The sequence below is a fragment of the Abrus precatorius genome, unplaced genomic scaffold (assembly GCF_003935025.1).
Source record: "Abrus precatorius isolate BTA unplaced genomic scaffold, Abrus_2018 Scaffold3, whole genome shotgun sequence".
In the NCBI taxonomy this organism is placed as follows: Eukaryota; Viridiplantae; Streptophyta; class Magnoliopsida; order Fabales; family Fabaceae; genus Abrus; species Abrus precatorius.
In genome coordinates, this window is record NW_020874373.1 from 5176121 (window position 1) to 5191969 (window position 15849).

Genomic DNA, 15849 nt, shown 5'->3' on the forward strand with positions numbered 1-15849 from the left:
GTTTTTAGTTTCACTTTTTCACCGACCTTGGTGGTTATGTAATATGTACCATGCTGCTTAGACCACATAGATGTTATCTCGTGAGTTTGAAACTTCTCGAGTGTGACGAAATGTCTCCATTCCCGTATGACTTAGTTAAGAGAGAGAGAGGAAAAGAAGAACCTTGAATAGAATTTCAAGGAGTGGCTTAGCCTAGGCAAAGCCTACTCCCAGATTAGTAATATGAATCACAAATAAACCACAAGAATAAAGAAGGGTAAAATTCCCTTGGAGAAGTAAAGGCTGAGAGGGGCAAGGTAAGCAAACAAAGCATAGTGCATTAAATTGAAGATAACAGAACCTTCTCTAGGTTCTTTTGTTCCTATTGGTGATAATTCTTCAAGTTTTGAAAACTCTATAGCCCTTTCCTTTTCTTGTCCTACTTTTCCGCCAAATACTCTTTGGTAGAAAACTGACCTTCTCTTCTTTTTGGCTTTTTGGGATCATTTTGAAAAATCAATATCGTTTGGAAAAGTTTCATCATTTGGGTACAAATACAAAATTACTTTTGACATCTGAGCCAGTTAAGGTCACATTTCTTCCCATAGAAATTGCTGGAATTCAACCAACTATCCAAATGATTCGTCATTTTTGCAATTTGAAAATTACGTACCTTTTTTATTAAATGTGGATTTCTTCAATTTCAATATTCTAACTTGATAAAAATTCTTCGTTGTGTGGAAAGATATTAAAACCGTCGTTTTTTTAGGTAGAGTACTAAAACCATAGTTAATAATAGAAACAAACAACTCTATGCAAATGCGACAATCACAATAATATAATTGTCCCTTTTCTTATTGAAGCCTGCATTTCTGAAAAATATATTAAAGCAAATAAGTATGGATAATTAATTGGTATTTATGAACCCCAGATATTTTAAGATCGGGTTCTATTTTGTATTGGAAGATACTTTGAATTACGTGTAAACACTTCAAATTTGCTGTATTATTATGTCTGCATCTGTGTCACGTATCAAGTATTTATACAACTATATATTGTCACATTAAGATTAACAAAACTCAGCCCGCAATTGATCATTAATATTTGGGCTCTTGTATGTATAGTTTGCTCAAAAATATTCTCTGACTAGGCTTTAGCTTAGTCGAAACAAAAATTTTAAAAAAACATACCCAAAGAATATGAATTCACTGTAGTTAAAAAGTGACGCAGTTGGTGCTGTCGAAGAACATCTGCCTTGGATCTTCATCTAATGGCTCATATTAAATTACACTTGATTTGTACACACAGGATACCAATACTTGACATTTGACTTTAATTACTGTACTTTTTTCACTGCCTTGAATTGGGATTAATATTGATGAAGATACAAAAAAATTTACTGATAAACATTGAAAATTTTTTCTAGGACAAAGGGTTTGTGCCACTTTAAAAATACTACCAAATGGGAGACCAAAAATAACTAGACATTATTCATCTAGGTGGTAGCTATTACATAGGCATTCAATATAAAAAAAGCAAATGATTGTGAGACAAAGATAAAAGATTTTATGTTCGGAGAAGAAAAAATGTTCAAAGATTTTGGTTAACAGTAGCTTTTCCCCTCTCTAGGGACAAATCACAAAAGCAAAGAAGAGAGATCACAGTCCAAAAAGCACATGAGCTTTCTGACCTTTGTTACATATAGTCAATTTTGAATGGCATTCCCTTGAACTACGTAATTCGTGTCACCAATGGAGGATTTCTCAATATGTCGTTGAATTCTGCATGTGTGAGAGGCAATTATCTGAAGCCTTTTCACTCTAAAGAGTTTGACTGCTTGAGGAATCATCCAAAAGTTAATAGAAAAAAGAAAATTATGCCACAGAAGTTAGTTAAATGAGGGACGAGTTACCGTGCATGCCAACACAAGGACATGGGATCAAGTAGTAAAATAATCAATTCACAGGCGTTTGCTTCAATCATTTCAAAACAGGAAAACTTAACAACAATAAGGGTCGCAGCATGTGTCTAAAGTAATGTAAATTGAAGATAGATTGAAAGGATGACCTACTTTTTTTATATAGAAAAATAATAATTACATTACATATCTTGGAATAGAAGTAATTATAGGACATTGTACGCATAATAAATTAAACTTTTCCTTTGTCCTTCTGAGATGGCACAAATTGTACAATATTCTCTGCAAGTTATTCATGGCACAGAAGCAGCCAAAACAGTACTTTGTCTTCAAGTGCTTCATTTTTTCCTGAACACATTTTGAACTCAAAAGAAGTATCTTCACCTCTCAATAATATAAATTTATAATATATTAGTAATATTAATTTTGATATCTTTCTGTGATTGCCTGTCTATTTGTTCTGACATTGTGAGCTTTCGTGGCCTAAACTATGTCTTAATTCAGCCATCCAATAGGGGCATTTGAATTATAAATAAGTCCTCAATGTGAAGATGCTTGTAATCTCCGTAGTCCACGACCATACCTCATCATGCACTTATGGGCTTATCTTATATTTCCCATATGAGCTGTTCGGCAAAGTCAAACTCCGAACATTGTAAAATGTTTATACGCTCCATTACTCTTGCTGTCTACATACGTCTATAATATATGTCGGCTTCGTTGTCCTTAGGATATTCACATCAAAATTAATCAATTGGGTCATTTAATTAGTGACAAAAATGAAATTGGTCAGCTACATAATCGAACCAACATTTTTTAGTCCTTTTTTTCTTTTCTTCCTTGAAATCAAAATTGATGTCTATGTTTCTGGGACAAATGAAGGAGCCTTGTTCTAACAATAAATAAATTATTGAATTTGTTTTCTTATGATGAACGTTAAGCATGTAGAGGCAAATATTCGCTGCCAGAATAGATGGAATAAGGTGGCACCTTAATTCTCGTGTTTGAATAAAATTGTTCAAGAAACACGCATGTATGGAAGGATTGGTTCATGGTATCTGTTTTTCATTTTACTTTTTTGAAAAATTAACTGACTTTTAGTCAGAGAAGGTAAGGGCCAATAGGTATGTCAAGTTCTCTTGAACCCTCCTCATAATCAGACCCAGACAATGGTTGAGACAAATCTAATCCAAAATCGCTTGAACACTTTGCTGTGTATTTGTCTCACAAGTTGCTGAGTTGGGATTGCTCTGAGAAGGTAGAATATGTATGGAAAATTTAGTAATTGCAGCCCCTGGTCCCCCAGTTATTAGAACTGCATAAGAAAAGAATTGTGTGGCATCATCGTCAATGGGAATATGTGATGTTAATCTTGGTAGGCCATACCTAAAATTAAGCTTATTATTTAGGTCCAATGCATAATGCCATAAATAACATATTAAAGGACTATAACCCCCTTTTTAAAAAATAAAAAATTGTATTCAAATTTCTTCGAATTTGTCCAGAAAATCATTGATTACTTACGTTGAAATAAATAGAACTACAATAATCTTGTCCTTGCTATGAGCCCTCTCACTTCAACACGGTCCTAGCAATTATTCATAAATGCCCTCCTATATTGAAAGCAGTAGGGTACAATACTTGAGAATACTTCCCAAATTCAAAAGTTAATAACATAGCCAACAAAATTTCTAGCACTGACCAAAATACAAGCAGTACAGAACAATTGGTAGCAACCATAACGCTTTAATTGATATTGATCTATTGCTTCAGTGACATGATATGATTGTAACAGGTTCAGTGATAAAATGTCTCTGTGGTCTTCTTATTCTTTATTGACTACATAAAGTGGAAGTATAATTTGGTTTTAGAAATTATCTTAAAAAATTTCCTGAAACGGATGCCAACTTGCATATATTCTGCAAAGCCTATCTTATCATGTGGGAGGCTTTAATAACAATTAGTACTACAAACGATTTTAATCATTTTAACAATTGTAAACGATGCAATCTAAGTAAAGCAAAATGTGTGATTTGAAAGGCTTGAATGCTTATAAATTATAAGTATAATGTTGATGGGAAGTTTGTTAAGTAAAATTCATAAAGACAACTATTGGGATGATCATAATGGGCATTTGAAATTGAGGGAGACACAATCCACTTGCCCTTGAAAAATGGAAATGCCTCTGCATTATCCTTAAAACCAGCTTTTCCAAATCTAATAATCCTACAAAAGACAACTATTTGACAAGAAAGAGCAGTTGTTACAACTCATAATTTCATGATACTCACCTATCTATGCTTGGTGTAATTGTAATTAGCTAATCGGAAATAATTTGATTAAAATAACCAACGCGGAACTGTAGAAATAGTTGTAACCACTTTCAAGTTAAGTTTACTTAGCAAAATTTGGTCTCTGTCAAAGCTCCCACCAAAATTATTTGTTTTGCACAAGCCAATATTGAAGTGTCTTTTCTTAAGTTAGGCCCCAGTAAAAAAGGTGATTATTCCAGAAGGAAGATATGTATTATTATCATTGCAAATTAAGCAGCGCAAAGATTTCAATAGTTTGTGGGGTTGTTCCTTAAGATTCAGAACAAAATACATTACTTAGTTAAGTAATTAGGAAATTTCTTTAAGTAGTAGTATTAGTAGTACAACAATGATGATGAAATAGGATTTGTGGCCAGCCAGTTCCCACCTTGATTTGTTGGATAACTGAAGCTAGTAATTTTCACAAAAGTTTCAATCTAAGAAGTCCTTATGTTATTCTGCTAAATTGGCCCGTTAAGGGTTATTGGAAACACAAGCACATGGAAATTTCATGTGTTTTTGTTAACAGCAACTTATGTTATCTTTTGTCTTGTCAAAGCTACGAGCGATGATGACAGAAACACGATTGTCTCTTTCATGACGTTGGTTTCCATAAATGGAAGATTAAGATCCAACTAATAATCATTGTTAAGTTAAAGTGTAGAACTTATTCCCTATTAATCACTTTGATTAGTTATTTTATTAAGTTTACAACATGTAAGCATCTAGAAAACGAGATAGGAAAAAACCAAAATAAAAGTAGGAATTTGACTTCAATAACAAGGCGAAATTATATGAGTTTTTAATGGCACATAAGCCCATCAAAAGCCCTAACACCATTAATTATCAAAAGCTTTGTCTGGTTGAAATGTTCCTCTGTACCCCATTCTTGAATAATTACATTTTCACTTTACTTTGTAGTGGGAAATGATAGTCAACTTTATTGCTACATTTGCATCATTACTTTTGATTTTGGGAGAGAGCTTATGCCTCTACTTGAACTATTTGAGATTATAATAGGCATTTTTGCTCTAGGACTTAAGTCTTCTCAATCAATCTCTATTCCATAACTTGTGTTGAGCTTGGGGAATACTCCATAGATTTTGATTACGGGGCCAAAAAGAAAAACTTTGAGGAGAACTAGTGCCAGACATTAGAAAACCCAACATCTAATTCAACCATCCTTGGACGTAGTACATATTTACTTTACAATACAGCTTAATACATCTGAGCCAACCATAATTTATATGTCCACAACATGCCTGTGTATCATTCTACTCCTAATGTCATCATCTTGTTCACGTTGCCAGCTTCAGATTGACTAACGATAAGAGATTTATGGTTACATATCCATGTCAGATCACTCATATAGTTGTATTTGCGTTATTAGTTAGTGACATGGAATTTCTATACTCTGCTGATTCAGATATAATGTCAAGCTGTTATTATTATTATTATTATTATTATTATTACTATTAAGTAACTAGATAGCCATTATATGCATCAATGAGACCATTTAAATTGTAAGAATAAGTGATTTCAATTGTTAGTCTGAAATAGATCAAGATGCTGATATTCCACGCCTGTTGACGGCCATTTTACTTAAATAGCTTTTGCAACACTCCTGGTGCTGGAGTTCACATACATTGTATCATAAATCAATTCCACAAATAGAGTAGTTTAGTCTATGAAATATTGAATTTTTATTGATTTAGTAATTGTACTCGTTTTAAGATGACATTGTTAATAGAGTTTCAATATTTTAAATATAAAACTATTATATTCAAATATGATACATCACAATAGCACTTATGACATTTTAACATTAATTTTTTGTATCCATAGGCACATGTGAAGAAATTAAAAAAAAATAGTAGATTTTTATTAAAAACTATAGTATATAATGGTATTAAGGCATTAAAATTTATGATATTTTATTATTTGCAATTAAAACATACTATGTATGAGTTTTTGTTATATATATTTAGACACATGATAGAATTATAACATTTCACTTTATATTACACAAAATCAACGTACAAATATAACTTCATATTGCTGAGCTGTTTAAAACTTAACTAACTTTTTAAATATCTTCTTCTCAATAAATAATTTCCCAATATTTTATCAATTTTATTTAATTTCTTTTCCAATGGGGTGATTCATTGATTATTCTTTGGTGGCCATTGTCTTTATATCTTTTTTTTTTTGTCTGGTCAAATCTCGAGGCCATTGTCAAGTTGGGTCTATACCGCGAAGGAAGCTTTTCCAAGCCTGCATGTTCAAGCCCATATGCTCCACTTACACGAACAAGTGGAGTTTTGTTGGAATTAATGCTCTTCAAAGTTATGCAAAATTCTTTTTTGTTTTGGGTCAACAGTTATGTAAATTCTGTATTATACAAATCAACATCACTTTATGATTCATGAAAACACGGTATAAACCCACTAAGAAATACAGCAACATAAGTGATAAAAAGAACAGTATGAACAGCCCATACTTACTTTTAATGTACAAAATATAAAATACACTGTAGAACACAAAAACGTGAAGAGGCTTGGTCAATTATTGACCGAAGGGTATGTTTGGATAATGGAGTTTAGAAGGAAAGGAAAAGAAGGGTTAATTTTTTTATCTGAAATAATATTTTATCACTTTAAATACCTATCAAAATAAAAGAAAGAAAATAAGACATTATAACCTAACGTTCTAAGCATTCATTATTCATTTTTTAAAATATTTTATAACTCTCCTAAGTACTAAAAAGAAAGAACTTTAGAAGTTAGTCACTACAGTGAATGTATAAGACTACGAGTGTTGTCCAAAGACGTCAAAATCGATGTAGTAAAAATTGGGATCCCAATGATTACTGTGACGACCCAAAATGGCTTTCAAGTATCTTCTGTTGAACTCTAGATTGAACTTGTTGGGATGATACGAGAATTTGTGTTATTAGCCGCAGTCAATGCATCAATCATAACCTGTAAGTACAGTTGAACGTTAAATTGCTCTAATATGACACTCCTTAATTTTAAAATATAAGTAAAATGTCAAAAGGCACATGTATTTAAACACGTTCATCTAATGATATATACTAGATTTATCAATCACAAGGATATCTTCTTTACCATGATTAACAGCTCTGTCAGTTGCTGAAGAGGCATGACCAAAATTAAGTTCACAAGTTGAGTGTTCAAATCCACCAATTGTTGCTTCACACTAGCATAACAAAATGAACACAAACATCAAGAAACGTATCACTTCCAGAAAATTATTGTGGAAACAATTTTAATTATATGTTCAGCAAACTCTTATATAACTGGATACAATAAATGGGGTCTATCCTTCCACATTAGTTGTAATAAACCAACTCAGTAACATGATTATATTGAACCTTAATACCAATCAATATGTATTTCCACAAAAGCTCAAGAAATTTGTCAGCAAACAGACCTGCGTGGACATGTGATTTGTTGAGTTACAAGCATTAGTGTTTTGCACAACATGTGAATTCATAGTTGGCATTGGATCCTTTAAGCTAGAGGGTGAAGCCAAATCCATAGCTTTCATAAGCCCTGTTGTTCCACAAGCATTTAGTCCTAGAGCTGGTATATTCATAAGAGGTTCTCCTGAAAAAGAAAACATGGGAGCATGTGGCATTGTCATCCCAAACACTTGAGGATTTGATCTAGCCATTCCATTTAAAGCATTGGATCCAAGTGCATGTGCAACCGGAATTTGAGTTGCTTGGATTTTGGGCACTTGAATCATTGGGAATGTGGAAGATCCATCATTAACATCAGCCATGCCCATTCCACAACCCAACCCCATTTGCATGCTAATACCCGTTGGTGGAAAAGGAGTCATATGTGATGCATGCATGTGGTGCATTCCCGCAGGTAACATCATAGTAGGCATGTATAAACTAGTTCCCATTGACATAATCTGTGTAAAAAGATAGGTAACTATCTCACCCTACATTGAATTGCATGTAATCTGAAAAACTAAAATTCAAAGGATCAATGGAAAGAGAAAGTGTACTTGAAGTTGCAGTTGAAGTGTTTTAAGATACTCAATTGCCTCATCCAGCATTGAAGCTTTATCCGCCTATTGCACATGAAGTCAATAAAGCCAAAATAAATGAGAAATCAAACATAAGAATAGAATCTAACTTTTGACCCACAAGTAGTGTGAAGAGTTTTATACAATCAAGAAACCGTATTTGTAACCCTAACCTGTTTAAAAAGTAATTAACAGCTTTTGATATAAGTGAAAATTCCTAGTTACTTTGATGATACGACACTTTCTATTTACACTAACATATATTATGAGAGTAATTATTGTTTTAAGAACATAAGAATAATTTTGAATCATATAATCATATTTAAATAGTTAAAATTAAATGTCAGCTATTACACAACCATTTGCAAGTCACAAATTAATATTTATATTTTAATATTGACTAGTAAAATAGTGGTCTACATGTATTGTTTTTATTGTTTATTTTAATAAAATATTATCGCCTGAATAACTTCTGCTTTAATTAATGTGTGTGCTCAAGATATTGAAACAGAATTTTTGTTATTTCTATAGTGAATTTTAGTGAGAGATCGTGATTTGTAATTTTCAAGTTCAGGATTGAAAGAAAAAACTATGCTTTAGTATTGACATCTATTGCAGTAAGTTAAGATTGGGCTTAGCTTAATAGGTTTTATTATATTTTAATTTTTTTTAAAAATAAAATGTTTTAATCTTTTATTAATAATATTTTATATATTAATTCTTTAATAAATAATATTGGTTTATTAATTAATTATATATTTCCGTAAAAATTTGCTTATGGTGTTATTACTTTTTATCTTCTCATAAATAGCAAAAACACTTTACGTATCAATTATAATTTATTCCATTTTTTCATCCTTTTTATCTCTCATCTATTTTTTCAGTCTGTTCACTGACTAATGTGCGTCATTCTCTATTCTGTTCATCAATCACATCACGAGTCCCTTTACCCATTTGTTTAAAATGGCCATAATCATTGACCCTCCCAGTTTAACAAGGTACAAGCCTAGAAGATCAATAGTCTTATTTGATCCATAAGATTCTCTTAAGAACTGGGAGGGTTTGTTTTTCTATATCATTGGTTAAATATAGCTCATCATTTTGTTGAAAGATATATTGGCCCTTTTCTTCTATAAACTATTTGAGCCTCAAATCCTAGTGTTCCTTTAACTATTATTTACATCTTGTGTCGTACAAGAACCACAAATCTTACAAATGACACAATGAGGTCAACAAGGAGGTCAATGTTTTAAAATAAAAGTAAAATAAATTATTTTTAAAAGGACTCATTTTAAGTTCATTTTAGGTTTATATAAATGTTGGGCCAATCCTGCAGTGACTGATTTGATAAAAAATAATAATAACTCAACACTTCATCAAAACATGCTGAAATATATCAAATTGAAGCTTAAATCCTCAGTGATAATCAACCTTTCATAATGTTATGAAGTTTCCTAGATGTACCAAACGTAAACGAAACGAAAAGCTCAACCTTATTGCAATTTGGTATGAGTTCTTGTAATGCACGCATCTTCTCATTGATCCTGTCTCTTCTTCTCTACACAAACAAGTCCCAAAAGTTTATAGTCATTAGTCATGTCAATCAGAAACAACATAATTAAAATAAACCTAAGAGGGAACATCTGTTGCTACTTGATTAACATAACACAAATAGCAGATGATCTTGCTCACCCTTTCAGATAGGTTATGCACTTCAGCTGAACGGCTTCTCTTGGAGCCAACTCGTCTGGCAGGAGCTTCCTTTTTAACACCAACTGATTCTTCCTCAATATCCTACAAGAACGAAAAATGAAATAAATGAATATGGTGGAAGACTATAAAATAAGAAAGAACATAATTTAACATAAATAAGAGAGAAATTTTAGGACATTAACTTCACTGTGGCACTCAAAATCCTCAGTGTCTAGACTTTTTCGCTTCAAATTTTGATTTGGCTGGTGTGAACCTCTCTCTGCACCAGTGCCAGAGCAAACAGAGGAAGATACTACTGCTGGCTCCACCCTTTTTTCAAGAGCTTCTTGTTCTTTTCTTCCACTTTCACCAACAACTAGATATGACTTTTGATCAATCTTAGGCACATCTTCTTTACCAGAAGGTTCAGACTTTGTAGAAACATCAGCATCATGCTCAGCAGATTTTGGCTCAAACTTGGATGGTTCAACAACCTGATAACAGTGTATAGGTGATTTATGTGGACATTCTCCACTTAAATCAACTTGTGTTGATTCAGTAGGATTGCTTCCAGTTGCGGCAACACCTTTATTCTTCACTCCTACACTCGCTGATCTTGGTGTCAAGCCAATGCTCTCAAGATTAGCCTTGACAATAACAGCGGGTTTTGCAAAATGGGAAAAATTCATCATATTGGAGCTATTGCTAGACATAACTGGACCTTGCAAGCTAGAAAAACCCCTTGAGGCCGATGGAATCAGAGGGATTTGTTCATGCTGGGTTGCATTGTTAGTATTATTTTCAGCTATATCTGATATTCTTGATCTAACTGATGCAAATGATCTTTGAGATTGATGCATTGATGATGGCTGGTATAAGTGATTGGTGGTGCTAGCTTTAGTTCTAGGAGTGTCACTGTCAACTTCTCCAGCTGCAGCTGAAGATCCCTTGGAAAGGATCCCTTGTTCTGAACTTAAAACATGACATGAAGAGTGTATCTTATTACAACTATTTCTTCTAACTAGTAAAGAAAAGTTATTTGAGGTTGTGATGTCATTCATGGTGCCCCCAGATAGTTGATGAAAATCAGAACTATATTCATGTTGCAAAGAGTTGATCATTCCATAATTAAACCAAGGAATGAGGTCTTGCTCTTCTTGACTAAAATCTACTTCACTTGAAGGGAGTGGCCTTGTGATTTCTTTCAATTCAGTATACTTTCCCATCTTTATATTGTATCCTACTTCTTTATCTTTATCTTCACCCATAGGACTGTGCAAGTTTTTTAAAGTTGAGCTCTTTTTAGCTCTACTAGATTGACCCTGCACTGAAATATGACCATTTTCCCAAACCAGCTCAAACAAATCATTCTTGGGTCTGCATTAAAATTCAATTTTGGCAAAAGCAGGTCAAAACTAAAAAAAAAAAAAAAGAGGAGTCGGAGAAAGACAACAAAGATGAAATGATGTGTTGAACTCACCGGGAAGATTGATCAGGTGCAGCACATGTGTTGTTAATCTCTTTAGGATCAAGTTTCCCTTCAGCCATGCGGTAGTATAACTCATGCAGAGACATGATAAATGGATCCTAAAAAGTGATGAACAAAACTACTATTGTTGTTTCGTAAGACATAAATATTATATTAACTGCGAACCACCACCTTTGACAACCCAAACACGGAAACCTGACGCAAGCCCCACTACGCTATGAGACAAAGCAGCGCTGTTTGATTTGAATATAGAAGAAGAAAGAAACAGTAATAAATAACTAATCATTAATAACCAACAAGTTCCCCATTATGAATGCACTGTAATAAATTAATAACTGAGAGAGAGCATCGTGGTCAAACCAACTGTTTAATGAAATTTGGCAAATAATATATATTATATGTGCAAGTGAGGACCCGAAAACTTGAAAAAGATTTGATCTTGTAGTTGTCCAATCAGCGTTCATTTTAAAATACCCCAAAGTTCTACTATTTTTATGGACCAGAATAACAACTCTCGTTCAAAGTTGAGACTTGAGATCATCTTAAGCTTCCGAATTACCCAGAAACCAGAAAGAGTAAGGCCCTCGATTAGGCCTCCAAAAAGAAGAAACAAAATGAACAATTCTTAATCCTAATGCGTAATTGTACAGTGATGGCCTTTGTTTGAGTGATGATGCATTGGCAGTTTCACTGACTCTGGAGTTGACAAAAGTGATGTTCAGAGACTGTCTCTCCTCTCGAACTAAGGGAAACCTCAAAATTTCAGAATGGGAGTGGTGAAAGAAGGCGGCCAAACAGTTGCAGAGGGAAGCAGACAGGTAAGAAATGGAATAAATTCAATAACCATTGTTAATTAAGAGAAAATGTTACTTTAACCTTGTGAATGGGGTGTGAAATGGATTGAGAAAAAGGGAGATAAAAAAAATTATAAAATGTGATAAAAATAAAAAATAAATATAAGAAAAAGTAATGAAGAATATAAATATTTTTAATAGAATTATGGTGATCATGTGGGTCCATTCATCACTTTGCAAAATCCTCTGCAAATCCAACGGTCTCCTTCAACAGAGGCCCACACTGGTTGTGTTTTTGGACATAAGGATCAGGTTAAGATAGATGCTATTTTAGCTTTCATTTAACTCTAATCCAAGACAAGAGAAGCAATTTTTCTATGATCTACTTGCTCTGGACCACTTGTTGCTAACATTATGTTTTTTTTTTCTCATAAATTATAATGTTTTAACACATGGTGCAAAATAAGTGGTGGATACTACGTAGTTTTAGAACACAAAATAAATTTTTTAAATGTAAAAATTCCATCATATTTAGGATTATATATATATATATATATATATATATATATATATATATATATATAGTATTTAGAAATAATAAATAAACAAATATGTTGTTTTTTTATAAAATTACAGAAATATAAAATTTAAAAATTATTATTTGACAATTTTTTATATTGATACAAAACTTTAGAGATAAAAGAATTAAAAAGTGGTAAAATCTCAAAAATTGTCTGTAGCAATTTTGAAAAAAAAATATTAAAAAATGTAAACAGTTCAAAATTTGATAATAATAATTTTTAAAATAATAATAAAATATTTAAAAAACACTAAAAACTGTCACCGATGATTTTCCCAAATTTGTCATAACGATTTTTGAAGAAAAATATATATTTATGTAATTTTAAAAAATATAAAAAAAAAGCCATGTATTCATGCTTTACTGTTTTAGGGTTAATTTTAAATAATTAAAATTTGTATAAAAAATAATTTTTCATTAAACCAAAAATATAAGAATATAATCAATATTATTTTTAAATACTTAAAAATAAATTTAAAGAATAATATTAACAAAAATTCATAACTTCATTAGATTGTGGAAGTCAAGTCCTTTAATTAAAAAAATAAATCATTAGTCTTTTATTTTATAAAAAAATAATAATAATAATTTTTATTTTACTGAAATTTTATATTCAAAGATAATGATGTGAACGTTTAACATGTAAATTCAAATAACAATTTAAAAGTTTGTTCTTCAAAATATGATAAGGGTTGGCATTAAAAGTTTGGAGGAGGTGTGGTGTTGTGTGTGGATAAATGTACAGTGCAACACAGCAAAATTATGGACGGATTATTATAAGTTATAATCCGTTTGAACAATGACCCTCTATATATGGATAAGCTTAAATAATAATCAAATTTTTGGGTTTAAAAATTGAGGATTAAGGATTTACTATTTATTGACTTTAGCATTATTTTGTCTCAAATTCTTAATTGTTGAATAGAATGAAAGACGGTGATGGAAGGTCTTCCCTTCTTTGTTGGACTCGTGAAAGTGTTTTGATTGGGCGTTGCAATCATGGGAGCAGTGCTGTCCTTTTCTCCTATTGTTTACTTTGTTTTCCTGTTGGAAAGAGAGTTTTACGTGCTAAAGTATTATAACAAATTCAAATAAAATATGAGTAAATATTAAATAGCACTTACCTACATAAATTTAAAAGTATTATTTAAACAAAAATCAGTCCTTAGATTTTTATTCTCATCTTTTGAAATATGTATCTCAAAACTCATTACCTACACTTTAATTAAAGAAATATCATTTTATATCTCTTAAGAGTAAATATAAAACTTTTTGGTTGCTGCCCAGCTCCTCCATGAGTAAATATCTTGTAATGCTTTTAAATAAACTTTGAAATCTTAACAGATAATTACAAATATGTATGAATAAATATGCATATTTAATTCTATATCAAGTTAACAGATAATTATCATCTGTTCTATAAATACTCCTTAAAGATTTAAATCTAATTACCATGCCTACCGAACATGAAGTTTGAGAGGAGATAAACACTTGCTAGACAAAATAGGGATCACCTGGGTCACCTAGAAAGCGATTTGGTTCCAATGACATGGACATGATTTTATTTATTTTAATTTTTGGTGGAGTATATACCACATTATGATTAAGATTTATTAGCGACAGGATCAGAAAACTGGGTATGTTGTTAAAATTGACGAAACAAAACCGTGTTAACGATGAAGAAGTGAAACTAAACTATGACCACTGGGTTGTGGGCGTGGATTTCACGTGCGTCGGTGAAATTCACGTGACTCATTGTCTCTTCCTATTTGGTCAGATGTGACTCAGTTTTTGTGGTCGTCTACCTTCCACTTCACGTCCCTGCATACTCATCCCAATGATAATACTTTTTATCGTTCTATCTGTGGTTAAGAACTTAAGATGGATATTAAAATTAATATATAAATATATATAGACGAGAGTGAAAATTGATTAAAAAAATATATAAATGCAGAGAACTCATATTTTGTAAAATTAATGATACATAATGCATGCAAATGATAAAATTACTATTATTAACTTGCATGTTTTCTCAACATGGATAAGAAATACACTTTCTAAGTCCAACAAAATGGTGAGATTAGACTTTTAGAGATTTACCTTCTTATGTGACATTGATAAAGTTCAAAGCGGAACCAGGTTATTATTATTCTACATATTTCACCTGCTTTGCTACGTACGAAGGCGTGTGTACTTAACTAGGACCCTAATGTATCATGGCAATATCGGTTTAATTGCAGACAGCAGAATATGCATTGTTGCGTTGTATAATGGGTAAGTACATTACTGGTGACAAATTGGATGTTTGACTGCTGAATCAACTAACATTAAACACCTTTCTAATGAAAAAATATAGGAATAGTTTGTCTAAGCCGTGGATCGCGCCAAATTTGCCTCCTTGAAATAACAAGTGACCTTGAATTGAATCAATTAATTGATACGGAGACAATGGACCTGTGACACTTGGGACAACGTGATGTATATTCAAAATGACCAATTTTGATGGATCTTTAAATTAATTATTTTTCAAATATTTTCAACATGTAGTCTTTTTAATTGTTTTCCAACTACATAGACTTTGGCATCCCGTTAACACAAGTACTTGAAGTACACATTTTGAAGGGTTGTAGTTAACAATTGTCAGACATGTAATTTAACTGAAATAAAGTACTTATAAAAAACAAAATGACAGTTAAGAAATCTGTTTCTCATAATTTGACTTGACTTCTATTTATCTTTCTAAAATGACGTAGCATGAATCTATGAAAACAAATCTCCTTATAGAGGAGTTGAACCATAACTGAGGATAATGTTAATAAATGGTTGCCTGAATGATTAAAGAGAACAGAACTGATAATTTACTTAGTATTGGCTCGAAGCATGCTGTCTCACTACTTACCATTTTTGCAGACATTGGTGAGTCTGCCCATGACCGCTAGACCCATCTGATTAACATACATTTTTTGAAAAACGTAATCTTAAATCACAGCACGCGCAAGAACGCATATAGGAGGGTACTGTGA

At 32.0% G+C, this 15849-nt stretch overlaps 1 protein-coding gene across 1 annotated transcript; it reads right to left on the bottom strand.

Moving 5' to 3' along the window:
- Positions 1–6610: 6610 nt before the first annotated feature.
- LOC113863341 (transcription factor PIF3-like) lies at positions 6611–11572 on the bottom strand. Its single transcript, XM_027496894.1, has 8 exons — positions 11444–11572; positions 10167–11340; positions 9964–10065; positions 9764–9829; positions 8251–8316; positions 7663–8154; positions 7338–7428; positions 6611–7190 (listed from the first exon to the last, which is right to left on the bottom strand). The coding sequence occupies exons 1-8, from the start codon at positions 11536–11538 to the stop codon at positions 7180–7182; spliced, it is 2097 nt and encodes a 698-aa protein (XP_027352695.1). The 5' UTR covers positions 11539–11572; the 3' UTR covers positions 6611–7179.
- Positions 11573–15849: the final 4277 nt, after the last annotated feature.

Bases quoted from the DNA above. Each gene is read 5' to 3' on its own strand.
- LOC113863341 (XM_027496894.1), bottom strand. From the start codon at position 11,538: ATGTCTCTGCATGAGTTATACTACCGCATGGCTGAAGGGAAACTTGAT. The intron at 10,066-10,166 runs GTTAATGTCCTA...TCGTTCTTGTAG, and splicing joins ATTTTGAGTGCCACAGTGAA to GATATTGAGGAAGAATCAGT. The intron at 7,429-7,662 runs GTCTGTTTGCTG...TTGTTATGCTAG, and splicing joins CAAATCACATGTCCACGCAG to TGTGAAGCAACAATTGGTGG.